This window comes from Eutrigla gurnardus (genome assembly GCF_963514095.1).
Source record: "Eutrigla gurnardus genome assembly, chromosome: 22".
Lineage (NCBI taxonomy): Eukaryota > Metazoa > Chordata > Actinopteri > Perciformes > Triglidae > Eutrigla > Eutrigla gurnardus.
This window is the reverse complement of record NC_139933.1, coordinates 7917618-7935375: the sequence shown is the minus strand read 5'-3', so window position 1 is coordinate 7935375 and position 17758 is coordinate 7917618. Positions and strand designations below refer to the sequence as shown.

Genomic DNA, 17758 nt, shown 5'->3' with positions numbered 1-17758 from the left:
TCACATCACATCTCCAGGAAACTTTGACCAACAAGGAGAATCTCTGAGGATATGGGGACTCCTAAGTGTGTATGCATGTTCCAACGTCCAACGCTTTTTCAGAGGGACGAGAGAGGAACATTACTTCAGGTAAATAGGTTGCCTATGTGTCATTAAAGTGGTCCCATGGACACCACAGTGCTATGTCTACAATGCATACTAAAGTCTATATAGGCAATGCTTTTTAATGGCCTTGTATTTCATGTTGAGTAAATCAGAAAGTTTCTTTTAAAGTGTGTCATATCATTAACGACTTCTTCTTTTGTCGTCCGCCAGGCTGATTGTTCGTCTCGGCCTGTGATTGCACACCGGAGTGGGGTCAGAAGATTGCCAACCAGGTTACATTAGGTATATGTGTATATGGGAACAGCAGTGGGAAGCTACAGAATGATTTAAAAACATGATAATCATAATGGTGGACCCGCCCTTTAAAGTCAAGCTGAAATGAAAAACGTGATTTTAACCGCACGTACTTAAATCAGCGAGTACCAACGAGAGAGAGATCTTTTGAATCATCAAATTCCTCCCGACCTTATGTCCTGCCTGTGTTTCCTTGTTTCCTGTTTCACTGGGAAATAAGATTGTCTGTATGCCAGTCAATCTGAACGAACAAGGAGACAGGTGAATGATGATTCGTGGTTGTGGTTGTACCCAAGAAAAAAGTGGAACGTGTGTATATATACTGTATATACTGCATATACTGTATATATACAGTATATATAAAAAAAAATGTGTGAAATGTTAACATAAAACAAATACAATTCTGGTAGACTTACTAAATAGTTGGAAATATTATATTATATCGACACAAGCTGAAGATTCCACGCCATTCACACCCATTATAACATCTGAAACTTCACCAAACTCAAACTGCGATATCGGGAAAACCGTGTGGATCATCGACATGAATGTTTGACCCAATAAAGTCCACAGTCTTGTGAACGTTTTAAATGTTTAATCACGTTTGGAAGTTAAAGTATGGCGAACTTTTGGGGTGCTGAAGTCAATGAAAAACCAAAAAAACAATGTAAACATGTTTAAGGGCAGTGGTTACTATGGCAACCTGAAAGTTCTTTTCTTTTTTTTTCATTTTGGAATGTACAATGTGCTTTGATGTCTGATGTCTTTGATGACTGGTGACATCACGTGACCCTGGACTGTATAAATACAAGCAGTGACCAGAACTCATCGTGGAGTTTTTGGAGTTTGGAGAGAGAGAGAGCTTTAGAGAGAAAGTGATTGAGAGTGAATAGATAGTGATATTTTGAACTTTTTGCAACTTTGTGAGAGGAACGAAATTTAATCTACGTTCAAACAGATAGTGACAGAACTTTTACATCTGGAGCGGGCTGTCTCCACCAGTCTGCTCTTCTAGTCCATCTGTTCTTCGGCGAAAGCCAGTTTACATTGTACCATCTTGTAAACTATCATTCCTGCAGCCAAGATGCAGCAGGGAAACAGCAGGAGGACTCGTGTCCAACTGACCCCTCAGGAGACCATCAACCAGCTGCGTGAGCAACTGCGTGAGCAGAAGCGAACCAACGCTGAAGAGTACGGCATTAGGATGGGGCTCACTGAGGAGCTCAAACGGCAAAAGACCCTGAAAGAAATGCACATCAATCGGGGCAAGGCCATCCGTGGCGAACTGGAGATGCTCAAGAAGGCAAGTGAGCCAGAGACTCTGAATAAAATGGAGATCGCCTCTGCAGTCCATTGCACCGTGAAGATAAAGAAGAAGAAAGATCTTCAGAGGGAGCATGAGGACCTCAAGGTGTCTCATTTAATCCTCCAGGAAAAGTTCGAACAGCAGGAGAAGGCTATCCAGAGCCTCAGGCAGGAGAACTTTGAAAAGGAGGAGGAATTGGAGTACTTGAAAGTACAGGCCTCAATCAACCTGGAGACAACCATTAATCTCCAGGCTGAGGTGAAGGTCGCCCAAGGCCTCAGAGATCAACTAGTTCATCTGCAAGAAGAGCTTGATCAGAGTACTCTGCGCCATGACCTCGCGAAAGAGGCCCTGATAAAACAAGCCTCCGCCAACCAGCAGTTGGTAAATGACCTCCAGACCGCCACGGAGGACAACAAGGACCTCCAAGCTGATTTATCTGAAAAGACCCTGGACCAGGAGCTGGCGAAGGAGGCCCTGATAAAACAGGTCTCCACCAACCATCAGCTATCAAATGACCTCCAGACTGCTGAGGAGGACAACAAAGACCTCCGAGCTGAATTCGTTCAGCTAAAGGCAGAACTCAAGCAGAGGACCCTGGACCAGGAGCTGGCGAAGGAGGCCCTGATAAAACAGGTCTCAACCAACCAGCAGCTCTCAGATGACCTCCAGACTGTTGAGGAGGACAACAAGGACCTCCGAGCTGAATTATCTCAGCTAAAGGCAGAACTCCAGCAGAGGACCCAGGAGCTGGCGAAGGAACCAGAAGACATGGAGGTTGTGAATGGTGCTGATCTTCAGGGAGCTGAGGAGCTGCACCAGACCTCACCCGACCAACTGGTGACTGAGCTCCAGGTCGAAAGCCTCGAACAGAGCCTTCCTTGTGTGGAGCTGCCAGAGGAGGTGCAGCCCCCCAAGAAGAAGAAATCTCTTTTCAAGAGGTTCAGACACAGCATCGGTCTGCGCAAAAGGCGTTGAACTGGTGCTGTGTCCTAATTTGGCCCTAAATTTATAATTCGGAAAATAATATATGCTGGAACAAATTACAGCTATATATTATTATAAAAAAAAGGGCGGCACAGTGAATTGTACTGTGTCGTGTGGGTTTTCTCCGGGAGCGCCGGTTTCCCCCCACTAGAAAAAAAAAACAATTTGGCCCCAAATTAAATATCTCCTCCTCCCCTCCCATATTACCCCCTCCCCTGTGGGTGCTCCGGTTTCCCACAACCAAAAAAAAAAAACGTTGCTGCTTGAGCAGATGCGTGAGCAGCAGCGAATCAATGCTGAAGAGAACAGCATTAGGGTGAACCTCACTGAGGAGCTCAAACGTGGAGCAGGCGATGGAGGCCCTGAGAAAACAGGTCTCCACCAACCAGCAGCTCTCAGATGACCTCCAGACTGCCGAGGAGGACAACAAGGACCTCCGAGCTGAATTATCTCAGCTAAAGGCAGAACTCCAGCAGAGGACCCTGGACCAGGAGCTGGCGAAGGAACCAGAAGACATCGAGGTTGTGAATGGTGCTGATCTTCAGGGAGCTGAGGAGCTGCACCAGAACTCACCCGACCAACTGGTGACTGAGCTCCAGGTCGAAAGCCTCGAGCAGAGTCTTCCTTGGGTGGAGCTGCCAGAGGAGGTGCAGCCCCCCAAGAAGAAGAAATCTCTCTTCAAGAGGTTCCGACACAGCATCGGTCTGCGCAAAAGACGTTGAACTGGTGCTGTGTCCTAATTTGGCCCTAAATTTATAATTCAGAAAATAATATATGCTGTAAAAAAAATACAGCTATATATAATTATAAAAAAAAGGGCGGCCAAATTAAATATCCTCCTCAACCCCTCCCATATTATCCCCTCCCCTGTGGGTTTTTCTCCGGGGCGCTCCGGTTTCCCACAACCAAAAAAAAAAACCTTTCCGGGAACCATCACCTTAACGCGGTGGAGAGGTTTGCGTGTCCCTATGACCCTGAGGCCTGTGTTGTCTGGAGCTTTGTGCTCCTGGTGGGGTTTCCCATGGCAAATTGGTCTCAGGTGAGGGGCCAGACTAAGAATGGTTCAAAAGACTCCCATGAATAACCTAGGAAGAAGAGGAGTGACCCGGCCTGGAGGAAGCCCGGGGCTCCCGTCTGGAGCCAGGCCCAGAGGGAGGGCCCGTCAGCGAGTGCCTGGTGGCCGTCTTGCCATGGAGCGCGGCCGGGAACAGCAGAAGAAGAAGAAGAAGAAGAAGAAGAAGCAGAAGAAGAAGAAGAAGAAGCAGAGACGTGGCAGTTATAAGAACATTCACTTTTTATATAAAAATAAATGAAGTTAAAATATTCCCTTTGATAGAAAAGGAAAAAACACTTGAATGCTCTGTCTGAGTTAATAGTCCTTCGGTTCAGGGAGTATTTACCCCATAAATATATAAAATAAAATAAAAAGAATAACCGATCAGGTGTTTTATGAAATCCAATCTTATTTGATTGGATTTCAATAAACCAATCTCATTATTCCACAAAATCTGCTGTAAAGGAAAAACTAGTTGGTGTGATGATGTTTTGCAGTCTCACTTAGCCACCTTTTTTAAAAGCTTCACAATTTCCATACACTGTAGAGCAAATGTATAAATCTCTTAAGCTTTTGTTAACAGAATGTATTTCAGTTAAAAAAAAAACATTGACTTTGAGCCAAGGGAACCGAAAGTGCAAGAATGTTAACTAATTTCTAGGGTTTTAGGGTTCATTCCTGCACGTCCCCGTTATCAGTCCCTAAGGTTACAGGCAGAGAAAGTTCTGTCTTTTTCTTCTGCGCGGAACGCAAAAAAGTTAGTTTGAACTAAACTGCAGAAAGAGATAAAAACTCAGCAGGGATTAATAAACACTTTAAAAATGGCAAATCACCCAGTGGAGAGCGTGTGCATGTGTGAAAATGAATATTCCTAAATCTTTTAAATCTCCATGCGAGATAGAAAGAGAAACCACGCGAAAGGATATAATCGTGCTGGAATACAATCTGAATGATAAATATTGTGCATTCTGAATGTCTGTCTCAGGCCGTCCTTTACTGTCTGTTGCATGTGTGTGGTGTATCTGAACAGTGCTATCTGTAAGTAGGTAACGAGGAAGCAGGGCAGCAGGAGGGGCGGCGGACAGAAGGGAGGTGTGGCACGTTGAAGACACCTGCAGGTCGGGTCTGAACGCAGCGGCGGCGGCAGAGCTTTTGTTTTCTTGAGGTGTTAACAGGAGGTCAGGTTTACGTGAGGGGATTCATCACTGCCATGCCAGAACCTGCAGTTTTTATTCAAACTGCTTTCGTTCAACCTTATCAATGGGTCTATAAAATGCCACAAGACAGTGAAATATGGAAATCGGTTTCCCAAAGTCCAAGGTGACCTTTTCAATTTGCTTGTTTTCCAACAATCAAAAACCCAAACATCTGTTACAAAAATCCTCACATCTGACCTTTCGTGATGAATTATTTAAACACTCAATCAATTTTCTGTGAGTCAACAACTCAATTTATCATGCAAGCACCAGTAATTTAAATTTCTTGACTCCCCCCCCCCATTTTCAAATGCTAATAGTGCCCACTTGAATCCCAAATGTCTCCCAGGTTTTCGACATTGTTTGGATTTGTTTTTCCCTGAAATGTGCCGATTTGGCCTGAAGCCCCCTGGGATGAAACGCCACGTTGTGAAGGACAGGTTTGGTACAGACCCAGTTGGTAGCTGAGCCTCCGCGGGGAGGGCAGCGGGATTATCTCAGAATTGGAAAAAAAACTGCTTCTGTTTGGTATCCGAGAGCAGAACAAGAGCTCGCTCGCATGAATAACATTTGCTTGGAGTGTTTCGTAGATTTTATTATTCAAAGCCTACGAAAAAGCCTTTGTTTTGTAGAAAATAAGACGAGTGGCGATAAAAGCGGACAATGGCAAGGGTCTGTTTCACCACAACAAGTGGCCTCTTGAGGTGCTTGGAATACAAACACACTTTGCAGCAGTAAAATGACACGCTATCTGAAAGTGTTGAGATCTATATGATAATGTAAAGAAGGTTTAGAGGGAGTCTCATCATGGAGTTCCTACTGGCGAGGTGTTGGCATGGCGAGATCTCCCCTCCAAAAGAAGTAATGATGATGCATCCAGCCTCCCATCAGCCGGAAGCATCTTGTGTCACCGTTGCCACAGCAACCTTGCTTCTTGTCCATTTAAAGCCGCCAGACAACAGCTTCCATGCAAGATTAAAAAGCCACACTCCGGGCGATCTGGGTCAAGACTCACATTGTACTTCCTTAAAAACTCCTCTTTTTAGATTTAAACATTAATAATTTAAGTTCAAGATGGAGTCGTTGCAGCATGTCTGAGTACGGTTATTTTCGGAGACGGTCGGCACGTCAGCCACACATGAAAAGGAAAAAATCACAGCCAAAGAAGAGACTACTCACGCCACCCAAGTTCACCTCTCTTTTGCCCCGCCGCGAGAACTGCCTGGTCAGGTGGTACAGCATGGTGCGTCCCCGCTTCCTGGCCTCGCTGAAATGAGAGCTGCTCTTCCTCCTGTGCCTCTTGTCCTCTGAAACTGTCAAATACAACGAACACCTGAGAACTCCTGTTCTACTCACACACAAAAACACAACCGCGTATATGTACTCGACTATCATTGGATGGCGTTGTAATAAAAAAATGATTTCCCCTGGCTTAAAGCTTCATATTCGCAAGATTCCACTCGAGGACACACAACACTGCCCAAAACTCCCCCACTGCAAATAAACAGTTCAGTGAACGTTTGCCAGCCCAAACAAAAACCGCAGGGCAGAATGTGACAGTGATGAAGTGAAGTGCTGAACAGGAGAAAATGAAAGCTGGGGGCTGGGAGGACGACCTGCTCCTTAATCACACCCAAAGTAAGCAAATAAAGCTAGTATTTTTTAGTTTTTAGGGCTTGTAACCTACCCTCCTTCTTGCTGTTGTGGTGGCTCTTTCCATACGTATCGGTGATGTCCTTGAACGAGAAAAGGAAGAGAACCATCTCGCCCTTCTCGTTCTTTATGGGCACGATGTCCAGCAGACACCAGAAGGCCGCACCTGGAACAAAAAGAAAAAAAAACAGAAATCTTCATCAACACACACATCTAAATGTTTCACGTCTCCTTAATGACTTTAATGAAAGCTATTAACGGCAAGGCCTTTGACGTCTGGTGTCACGTCGGCTCTCGCCGCGTCTGAACCGCCGATACTTGGCAAAGCTTTTCTAAAAATATACCCCCCCAATTAGATATGGATCATGTTGGGGAGGATTATGCGCAAAGCGAATGTCAGCGGATTGGTTATAACAAGTCGGCAGGGAAGGAGAGCCATAGAACGCTGCGACCTGTACGCTCATTAGCAACACTGGGGAAACTGTGCTCTGCCACCAAAACAGATGTTTCACATCTCTCTTAAAGTACCCCTACTGTGTGTGTGTGTATGTGTGTGTGTGTGTGTGTGTGTGTGTGTGTGTGTGTGTGTGTGTGTGTGCGTGTGTGTGTGTGTGTAGATGGCGGTGTTTTAGTAAAAAGCCATGGGTGTAAAAACACGAAACAAGCAGCTTTTTTTGTGCATTTTGCTTGCAAGCAGCAGGCGACTAGCTAACTGTACTTATGTTAAAAATTGAGGTACTTTTTACTTCTAATTTTCAGGGCTATTTCTTCTCAGAGGGAAATATTGTAGTTTGTTCAAATATTGACAGCTTTAGTTATTAGTTACAAATTCAGAATGTTGGCCCAAAACTTCCCATCAATATGTACAAACACAGCAAAAAAAAAAATCGGTTGATTAATCGATTAACAGAGATTAAAGGAGCAGTATGGAGGATTGAGTGGCCTCTAGTGGTGGGGGTGTAGATTGCAACTGAGTCAGTGATTGGTTTGTCTGTTCTAGGCTACTATAGAAACAACACACTCCCTATATGTTGATGGGTTGGTGATAATACACATATAGTCACTATTTTATATTATATTTTTACAAACTAATGTAAACCCAGGAATTTACTGTTGAACTCTTTTTCAATTCAACGATGTGTTGTTTACTGTGTGAATAATTATATAACATGAGTATAACAATCACAGGGCTCATTTTTCTGCATTGAGTACTTTTATTCTTAAGCTTTAATAATTTTTTTCCTAATTATACTGACACACACACACACACACACACACACACACACACACACACACACACACACACACACACACACACACACACACACACACACACACACACACACACACACATTTCAATGCAGGACTTTAACTTGTAGCAGAGCTTTTTTCACAGTGTGGTATTAGTAATTTGGATCTGAATAATTCCCAGAGAGGTGAGTGTGTCTGAGTCTCCTGAATTCCTTTAGTGTCTGAATTATCATGAAAATCCTGCTAATAGCCATACTGCACCAGTCATGAATATCTGCCATTTGGATTACAGCGTTTACATTTAATTGCTTCTCTTTCATTTTCATCCTTTCCTTTTCTGTCACTGAAAGGAATATTTGAAAAAGAAATGTTGGGCCTATTACAAATGAGTGGAGTCTTTCCCTCATTAGTTGTACTGGCACTGCCTTACGGTAACTTACTTACCGTACTGGAAAAAAAAAAGAGGATGACAAGAAGCTACAGAGCAGATTTGGTAATCCATCAGCGTAATTAGCAGTTCACACACTTCGAGGCTGCAGGTTTGGGAACATAATCCAGCGTGCTGCATGACATCGTGTTGAGAGCCGAGGACATAGTCAGATGGATTAACTGGAAGTCAGAAGTAATGGGTTTAAAACCACAGTAATAAAACACACACATACACAGTGTGTCCACTACTTTGTCCCACATTTTCTGCATTCCATCCACAAGTATGATTGACTTTGGAAATATGTATTCAAGGCTGACTTTAAGCTTGTTATCGCAGCGCACGAGTTCATTCCTTCTAGCACCTTTTGCACCTCTTTTTGAACGGCTCCCTTAGAAGAACCGACTGCAGATTTTCACTCGATCTGATGGTTTTCCCATTAATGATAATGAGCAGTAACTCTGAAAAAGAGCACGTATCGCACCGCCGACCTGCTGTATTCAAAACGCTGGATCAGAGATTCATTATTCAACTGAAATGTTGAGCTATCATCTAAAAATAAATGTGCTCTTCTGGATGTTGAGAACAAAAAAATAATAAAGAAAATGCTTCAATTTACTGAACAGTTAAAAACAGCCTGATCAAACCAGAACAGGAAAAAGTCTTGATGAGTTTGATCAACTGACGGGTTTGCTAATTGCCAGATAAACCTTTTTACATCCGAATGAAAGCTGCTCTCTTCTCCCTATCATATCAGCTGTTCACCCACCATTCTTCTTGTAGAAGTGGACCTCGGCCTGGTACTCCTCTCGGCCCTCCAGAGCCTTCTCCATCTGCTGGGCCACGTGCTCGCTGGTGTCGGCCCCGGACAGGAAGCGGCAGCTGCAGTTCTTCTGCATAACCTCGGTTCTCGTGAAGCCCGTCAGTTCGCAGAAGCCGTCCGAGCAGTAGACGATGGGGTAGCCGCGGTGACCCTGGGCATTACCCAACAGGAAATTACTGTCTGTGAGAAAGACATGAAAAGGTGTGAGAAGAAGTGGAGCATCATTGAGGCTGAAAAAAATGGATTTAATGAAGTTCAAGGCCATCGCAAGACATTTTTGTTTTTTCAAATGTGTAACAAATAAGGAACAGCATCGTCTTTAATCAGATTTTTACAAACGTGTTCATCGCACTCGAATCAAAGTCTGTTCAGCACTTTGAACTCATGTCAAAGCTTTGAAGGTTTACTTCAACACTAGATTACAAGTTCAAAGTAAACATGAATCAGACTTTGGTGTGGACTCAATTCCTTGCTAAATTAATTTCCCCGAGCCGTCATTATGTGATTCCAGGACTACTGATAATGGACGGTTGAAAGAAATGGCATCCTGGGCTGCAAGATATAAAAAACAACTTACTGGAGTTTACAAAGAGCACAAAAGGTTAGTGATTGGCTTATTGATTGCATGATGCAAACCCATAAAGGATCAGACTGTGGGATTTAAAACACGATTGCATGAGAGGAGAGTATGAAAGCGGGAAAAGAGGAACATAAATATAAACTTAAATCATGAAATGAGGAGACGAAAGATGAAGGTGAATACTTGATTTTATGATGCATTCAATCTGTTTTTATAATTCTTTATGTATTTGGATGTTGATATTGCAAAAGAGATAACCAGACACAGAAATCTCTAAAGTTCATGTTCCACCACTTTCATGTCAGAATATTAAAAGCCTTTGTAGACCTTTGTTTGGTCAAAATAGTGTGTATTTTTCTTTATTAGTATTTAATCTTTAGTGGTCAGATGTGTAGTCACACAACCCCTTTTCCACTGATCCCAACTGTAATGAAGTATAACAATAAATTGATTGTCTATAGAGTAAATATGGCTTGAATTATCTTTGGATGCAAAAAAAAAAAACACATTAATAAACACTTTAAAATTGGCTTTATATTCAATATTTACTCAGGCCCTGGGATGGATTGAACCTAATTTCAAAATCCAATAAAACTATTATATATTGCCAGCCCGCCCCCTTGCTCTTACATGTATGTTCTTTGCATCTCAACGTACCGATATTGGAAAAAAAAAAACACATCTAAATGTCAAATTAAAGTGGTGGTATATTAAGTCTAGAGTGCAGCCTTTTATATCATGTGACGTGCATATTGCACTCTACTGGTGCTGTTCATTCAGAACCAAAACATATTAGCTTTGCCTCTTCATTGTGTCCCGCCATGCTTTCAGCACCACGGACAGCTCTCCAGCAGCAACGGGCCTCGTGTGCCGTTTTCTTCTCATCCCACTGACTTTAGACTGCAGTACAGTTTATTCTGCATAGCTACATTTACACTAATCCTGGTGATAGGTGTAGTTTGACGTCACGGTTTCCCTCTGACGCATGTGACCTTAATAAGCTGAAGCAGGTTTTTGCTGCAGTGTGGGGTATTTTTTTTGTCAGACTCGGTGCCAGAGCTACCAGTGGAAGGAACTTTTGAAATACATTTCAAAACAAAATACACATCAGTGATGCTAAAAACAAGAAAAAAAGTAATTGAGGGACTTCAACTTAATTATTGGGGAGGCATGTGGGTGTTTTGTTTTATAGTTTGGTCAAGTTTGCATTCATAGATTCATAGATTGTAGATGCAGTGTAACTTCATACTGTGACAATAAATGTGACCAAGATTGTCAAGATAATTTGTAAACCGATTTGAATATGTGGATATACTGTTTATTTTTAAATATTTGTTTCCAAATTGTATGTATTTGTATTGTACTGATTATGTGTAATTAAATTAACATTTATGCATATTTGTTTTCTAATTATTGACAAATGAGCACTGATGCATAAAACTTCTGCTCCACAGTTACTGACTTTCTACCACTGGAATGAAAACATCACATTTTCTGAACGCCGAGCCGAGAGGGAGCGCACATGGCGTCTGTGGAATCGGGAGGATTCAGAGAGCGAGCCTCCTGAGGAGGAGGAGGAGGAGGAGTATTAAGCAGCTGTTACAGCGCTTTCCACAATCCCGCACTTTAATTGGCCAGCCTGAGCAGAAAGCAGTCCATAGGGGACGTCTTGTCTGAGCGGTGACAACCTTTCTTGGTTGTGCAGTGAGCAGCAGCTAAACTGTCACTGTGGAATTATAGAAAGAGACAGGCATTAGTCGCATCCATCAACAGGCAGAGGAGGTTTTACGCCTGTGCTCTGCCTTGATACTGTTGCCGTTCCTCAGACTTAAACACGCGGCATCTTTGTGTTCATGGGTGTCACGAAGAGAGCTGATAACTCTTTTGATCATGTTTAAGCTTTTTTGCATACAAAGTTAGAAACTGCTCACCATCTCTGCCTTTTCACAAAATAAATAAATCGCCGTGGAAACAATGGCTGAACACGATGCGTGAGCCTATCCAGTTGAAAAAAAAAACAACAAAACATGCCCTCTTTTTCATGTTCTATATATGTCCAACACCCCAACTCAGTGAGCCAGCAAGTGTCGGAGGGCAACCGCATTCATCTCTGGTTTATGTAATGTTACCTAAGAATAGGTGCATCTCTACTCAGCATCCCTAAATCGGTCCTTCAAGTAGGTCAAGGGCAGGTGTAGTCGTAAGTCTTTGTGAGGATGTATTAAAGCCAACGGGGAAGAAACTTTTTATGCTGCGTTTGGAGGAATGAAAACTGCTGCTTTTACACGGTGGATTAGATTAGTCATTGAAGTCATCGGCATGATTCAGTCTTTTCACTCGAGTTGGGGAAACTCCAAAGCTCAAATGATTCAAATCAAGTGCGGGCAGTTTTTTTTTTTAGCTTATAGTAAAATATATTTAAAGCATTAGTTCAACATTTATTCGCTGACGTAAGATGAGAAGATCAATAGCACTCCCACAGTAATGCAAAAACATTTATGTTGACGTGGAGACGGATTTTGTTGCCTTTGAACAGACATTTGCCGTTTCTCCCTGTTTCCAATCTTTCCAAGATGCAGTTATTCCTTATATTGATGTATGTATGCTTAAGAGTGGATCTTTTATATCCTGGAAGTCTTAACTCAGTTGAGATCTTTGAAAAAAAAAAAAAAAACAACAACAACAACAAAAAACTCAGGACTTTCAGTTCAGCTTCTACAAATGCATACTTATTTCTTCTCTGGTATATTTCTAAGTAAGTGTGTGTGTGTGTGTGTGTGTGTGTGTGTGTGTGTGTGTGTGTGTGTGTGTGTGTGTGTGTGTGTGTGTGTGTGTGTGTGCGTGTGAGAGAGAGAGATTGTGACAATGCCTCAATTCTAAGGCGGTAATCCTCCCAGGGATATTGCTTTGAGTGGCCGCTCCGCTGTGCCAGCTTCCTTGCTTACACATCTGTGCTGACTTGCTACAACTGTAATCTGACATAACGACGCTACATGCTAACTGCTGACAGCAAGCAGCCTGCGTCGTGTCCGTGTGGCACAAGTTCCTTAGTGTATAAGAGACAGATGAAGCCCATGAGGCTTGGCCACTGCCTCACCAGCTAATTACCACCTAGCGGCATGTAATTACTTGCTGGGGCAGATGAGTGAGGGTGCAGGGAGGGAGAGGACTTTCAGGAGGAAAAGGCCACTGGTCTGGCAAAGGAAATCAATCATTTCATGGATAGTTTGTTTTTTCACAACATCAGGACCAAATTATGCTTGTTTGACAAAAGGATCTGTGCTGTCGTGTCGTGAATCCTCAAAAAAAAGAGGACTGCATTTATGTGGTGGCTTTATTCGGAGAATGGTGCAAAGTGCTTTTCAAAGCCTCACACCCACTCACACCTACATTCACACACCGGAGGAGGCGGAGCTCCCACCGTAAGGTGCAGACCTGCAAATCAGGAGCGGATTTACAACATATATTTAGGAGAAGCAAGATAACGAACCACCGATCCTGCAATTACTGAAAAAAAGTTATGAATGCCAAATGAACGCCTGGATCAAACTTAACGCCTGTGAAACTTTTAATACAAAGAAGCAAAAAATAGAATAGCTTCAGCTCTCCGCTGGCTTCTGTCCACAGTGTGAACGCTGGGTAACAATTAGCTCCATAAGGTTCAATCTGACACTCCTCCCCGTCTCCTCTTCGCCGCTTCGGTCGCCTTTTAACGGGAAAGTGTTTGGGGAGGAAAATAAACCCGGTCCTTATCTGTGCCTGCAGCTGCCCCGTGGATACGCTGCCCCACAGGGCAAGCGCCGCTGTCAATGTGTAAACGCCGGCGGGGAGGTCATGTAAAGGAGCCGGGGGAGGTGGGACGGGTGTAAAGGACAGGCGTGTATGCTGTAACACACACACAACAGGCGTTGCACGTCGGTGGTGCAGATGGCACACTGGAAGGTCAAGGTTTTTTTTCGCCCGGGTGACAACAAGCATCTGCCCCGCTGAAGGCAAAGGTGCCGTTCTGTAATGTGACCCTGACCTTTGACCTTGGAGAATTCCCCTACAGCGATCGATATACAATCACAAACATACGGACACATCACATAGAATCAACGTATGGTACGAACCAAGCCCCTCAATGCACACACATGCACACAGATCCTTGGGGAAACAGGAACGCTGACATTGCCGTGAGCCAAATACTGTGTTGTTCAAAGGTTAGTGACTTAACCTGATCTGACATTTGGCTTATGGGGGCGGGTGGGAGGTCTATGCTACACATTTTCTCAGTCAAGGATCTGTTTGATTAAAATTGATTTCAGTTTTATAAAAAGTATATTCTGAGGTTGAGCATTGTCCAATCAATATGTGTGAGAATGAGCAACTCAGAGCCACAAACTGGAGGAATTACACTGAAAAACCCTGCAGGTATGAAAACTTGCACAAAAGAGAATGGCTGAGGGGGCGTTTAGTAGCTTTACGCTTCACATAAAAGGCAGAGGGCGGTCTCGTTTTGTATAGAGGAAACAACACTCGTGTGCAAAATAAATAAATGCGACAGGATGATGATGTTTGCATAAATAAAGTCTGGTACGAATTGCACTTATTGTAAATAGCCGTCTAGGCAGTGGAGTGACACATTAGATAACTTGCGTGTCGGTTCAGTCAGCAGTTCTGCTTTCCTTTATTTTGCAGATACAAAACAGTGAGACAGGCATCACTTTAAGATGTTTTTGGAGGGAAGTAAGTCTCTATACTGGACCCTGATTGGCTCCCAGACTATGTATACGTCCCAACTTTGCAGAGAAACTCCCCCCCTTTTCAACAGATGAATGTGAAACCAGTCTTCTGGTGTCGAATACAGGATTCAAGTGAAAGTCAAACGTCCAAGCGGAGAAACAACTTTAACAAATACGGTCTCTTATTAATGTTTAAGGACTGTATGTACAGTAGAGCCAAATTGTCTTCAAGCCAAAGTGGAAAACAACCCTCAGCTGCAGCAGGTTAAAAAAAAGGCAATGACACTGAAACAAGATCAGCAGCTGCACGACCCACAATGCCACTTGTTTTCAGATGGCGCCTTCCCCGAAACAAGAGGCCAGCTGGATTCGAAAAGTCCTTGATTGGGCGAGTGAGTTCAAGTGTTCTCTCTTCAGTGGGACATCTTTTTCCTCAAAGACTCAAAGTGCTTAAGCATCATCGATGTCAAAAGTGGCAGGACCCCGTCACCCCGGCAACAGGAAGGAAGCTATTTTGAGCCGTGGGCACTCTGCCACTCCTCTAGGAGCCACAGCCTTATGGCAGGCTTTTGCGAAGGACTTGGAAGTAGCAAAAACTGGCAAGTAGTTGCAAGGAGGTGTTCCCTGCATGTTTTCACCTCCAGTGGTCGCCGTGAATGTTGAAAATAAGAAATTTGCCGTCGTAAAGCGGTGGATGTGGGCTCAGCCGTCACGTCCAGAGCTGCAATAGCGCTGCAGGACTGTTGATGATGAGGGCTGAAATGCCACAGCATGTGAGAGCGCTGCATGTTTCTAGAAATCACGACCAATAAGAAATAAGAGGTGTTTCTTGTGTGTTTAAGGGCGTTGACGAATAGGTAGAAAATAAGCATTCTTCCCCTTCCACTGGGAGATGTAGTTCATCCAGAGAGCAGGGGGTCCTTGACCCCTGATACCTCAGCTGAACTTTGCACTACCGACATCATCTCTAAGATTCAATGTGTCTCTTCTCTGCATTTAAAACTACAGCCAGTGTTCCCAATGAGCAATGTGTCTCCTGAGAGTTCCTCTAGAATGGCCTGACTCCCAAGTCAAAAGCTATATATAATTGCAAACCCTACACATCAATTACACTGTATTGTCACCCACTTTTACTGTTTTATCTCCCCAGGTCAGGGCGAGCTTAGAGAACGACTGCGAGGCCAGCTGCTTGTAAAGGCAGCCACAATAGCAGAGAGAGGGCAGGCCCAATTGACAAGCGAACAAAAACACAGACATCCCCCACGGTATCTGTTTACAACGAGCCACAACCTCCCCGGAGGTGGCCCGAGGTGCAAAACAAGAAGCACAAGTCAAGCAGAAATGACGGCACTGCCTTAACGACTGCGGTGGCTAGCGTGCAGCTAACTTTGTTTTGACGAATGCGAGAACACAAAATGATATCTGAAGGTTTTCTGCTGGTGTCTCACTGTAAAAGTGAGAACAAACTTTTCTCTTGATCCCACTGCAAACCACCAGCTGACGTGGCCTTCGGGCAGCGTTGTGGTGTTCGGTGTTCAGACGCGGCGCACCAGAGACCGACTAAGAACAGATGCATCTCGCTTGTTTATTTCTGCCAGTGGCTCTCTCGCTGAGCAAACACCAAGCGAGACTTATTCCCTGCGATGACATCAACCAAAGCATCATTTTAAAATGTCTTTTTCATTATATAAGATAGAGTGAAGACCTGAAAGGCAACGAGGAGAGAAAACAAACGCCCCCAATCAGACTTGAACCACTAGGCCACCTCGGCACCCCCAACCTTTTCCTCATTTTGTACTTACGGGTGCCATCGAAGCGCGTGGCGATGGTGTCCAGAAAGGTGTTCTGCGGGGCCAGGAGGCCCTTCATCACTGGCATCTTGACCCCGATGTGGGACGGCCAACAGCTGGCTCGAGGTCACACCATCCCAGGGGCACGGCAGGTGGCTTCCAGGGGCTCTCAGCAGGTGCGGGAGACTTGGAGGGTGACAGTCCAGTGGCACATATTTACAGTAACACAGCCACCCTTCTCCAAGCGATGCCTCCTCCCTCCTCCCCCTCTGAGAAGACTAAAATAGCTCACTCCAACAACGCGGAGGTTCAGGTTTGGGTTGACTAGAGGGGAGAAAGCGATGACCAGCAGTTGCTCGGTCAGCAACGAGAGATCCGAAAGACCTTCAGATCAGTCAGCCCAGCTGTTGCTCGTCGGCACCTCTCAGCCCGAAAGCTCATTCCAGTGGCAGCAAGTTATCCCGTAAGTCCCCCTCGGCTTCTTCCATCTATAGGAGGACCACGGCTCTGAAAGACACAAAAACGGCATTTGTCTACAGCTTGCAATCCCTCAGCTCAGTGCTCTCTCAAGACGCTGTGCCAGAGTAGTTGCTTCTCCTTGAGCCTTCTCGTTCGCTCCTGCTCCCATCCACTCCTGTGATATCCCAGCCAATGAGACGCTGGCATCCTCTGTGGGGACCCGTTTTCATCTGTGGTGGGGGTATAGAGAGGGAGAGAGAGAGAGAGACGGGGAGGGAGTGAAAGACGAAGGCAGGGAGGGAGGGAGGGAGGGAGGGAGGATGCTTTTGGAGCAGCTGACAGCACCATTACACCCCATAGTGTTACTATCTGCACATGGCTTTTGTGTGCACGTCTGCAAACTCGAGGAAAGATGGATTACCTGCGTGTCGGCTATTGTATTCAGTTGGACTGTGTTCCATTGTGCTGCTCTGTCATGTCTGACCCAAGGGATGTTGTGAAAGAGTGTGTATGTGGAGGAGGGAGACATATTCAGATTAATTTATTTCCCTTACACATTCACATAGCTAGCTGAAGGAGCTGCACGAGGACCGTATGGCTCTAAAAAAACATACCATTCCTAGAGTATTGTTGTTTCAAACTCGTCTCTGCTGGATGAGATCTGGTCGCCCTCTCAGCATCTACAGCATCCTTACGAGAGAATTAAGGCTGTGGGATAAAAGCAGCTAAGAGCGGATTAAAAGGATAAGCCTGGAGATGTTTTTCATGAGGACTTGGTGCTAAACACACACACCAATGGGAAATTTGCATCTTAACTCACTTTAACCGAAGCAAACGACACAGCTTAGAGGAGCAACAGGAACTATTGTTTATCATATTGTGTTAATATTTAATGAAGGCTGTCAACAGTGGATTTACAGTAATCAGGGGGAAAGATTATCTTACTATTCATTTAATTAATGTAACCGTCATTAAATATTAAGAAACTACATTAGGAACCTGATACTTATGGGATGATTTTTGAGAAAACGTCCACAAGCTTTTTGCAGGAGGTGGAAGTCCGAGTTTGTTTAGTTCATTTTAAAGCAGACAATAAGAGGTTTTCAGTC

General features: G+C 44.2%; 1 protein-coding gene across 2 annotated transcripts in view; it reads right to left on the bottom strand.

Moving 5' to 3' along the window:
* kcnh4b (potassium voltage-gated channel, subfamily H (eag-related), member 4b) overlaps positions 1-16687 on the bottom strand; it is a 34594-nt gene extending 17907 nt beyond the window's left edge. Inside the window, exons 1-4 of one of the 2 annotated variants that reach the window (XM_084040563.1) lie at positions 16203-16687; positions 9043-9276; positions 6630-6761; positions 6122-6255 (exon numbers count right to left, since the gene is read on the bottom strand). In XM_084040563.1, coding sequence (XP_083896689.1) covers positions 6122-6255; positions 6630-6761; positions 9043-9276; positions 16203-16278 — 576 coding nt within the window. In that variant the 5' untranslated portion in view covers positions 16279-16687. The remainder of the gene's footprint in view (positions 1-6121; positions 6256-6629; positions 6762-9042; positions 9277-16202) is intronic. The other variant, XM_084040564.1, reaches the window with a different exon arrangement.
* Between the last annotated feature and the right edge of the window lie 1071 nt (positions 16688-17758).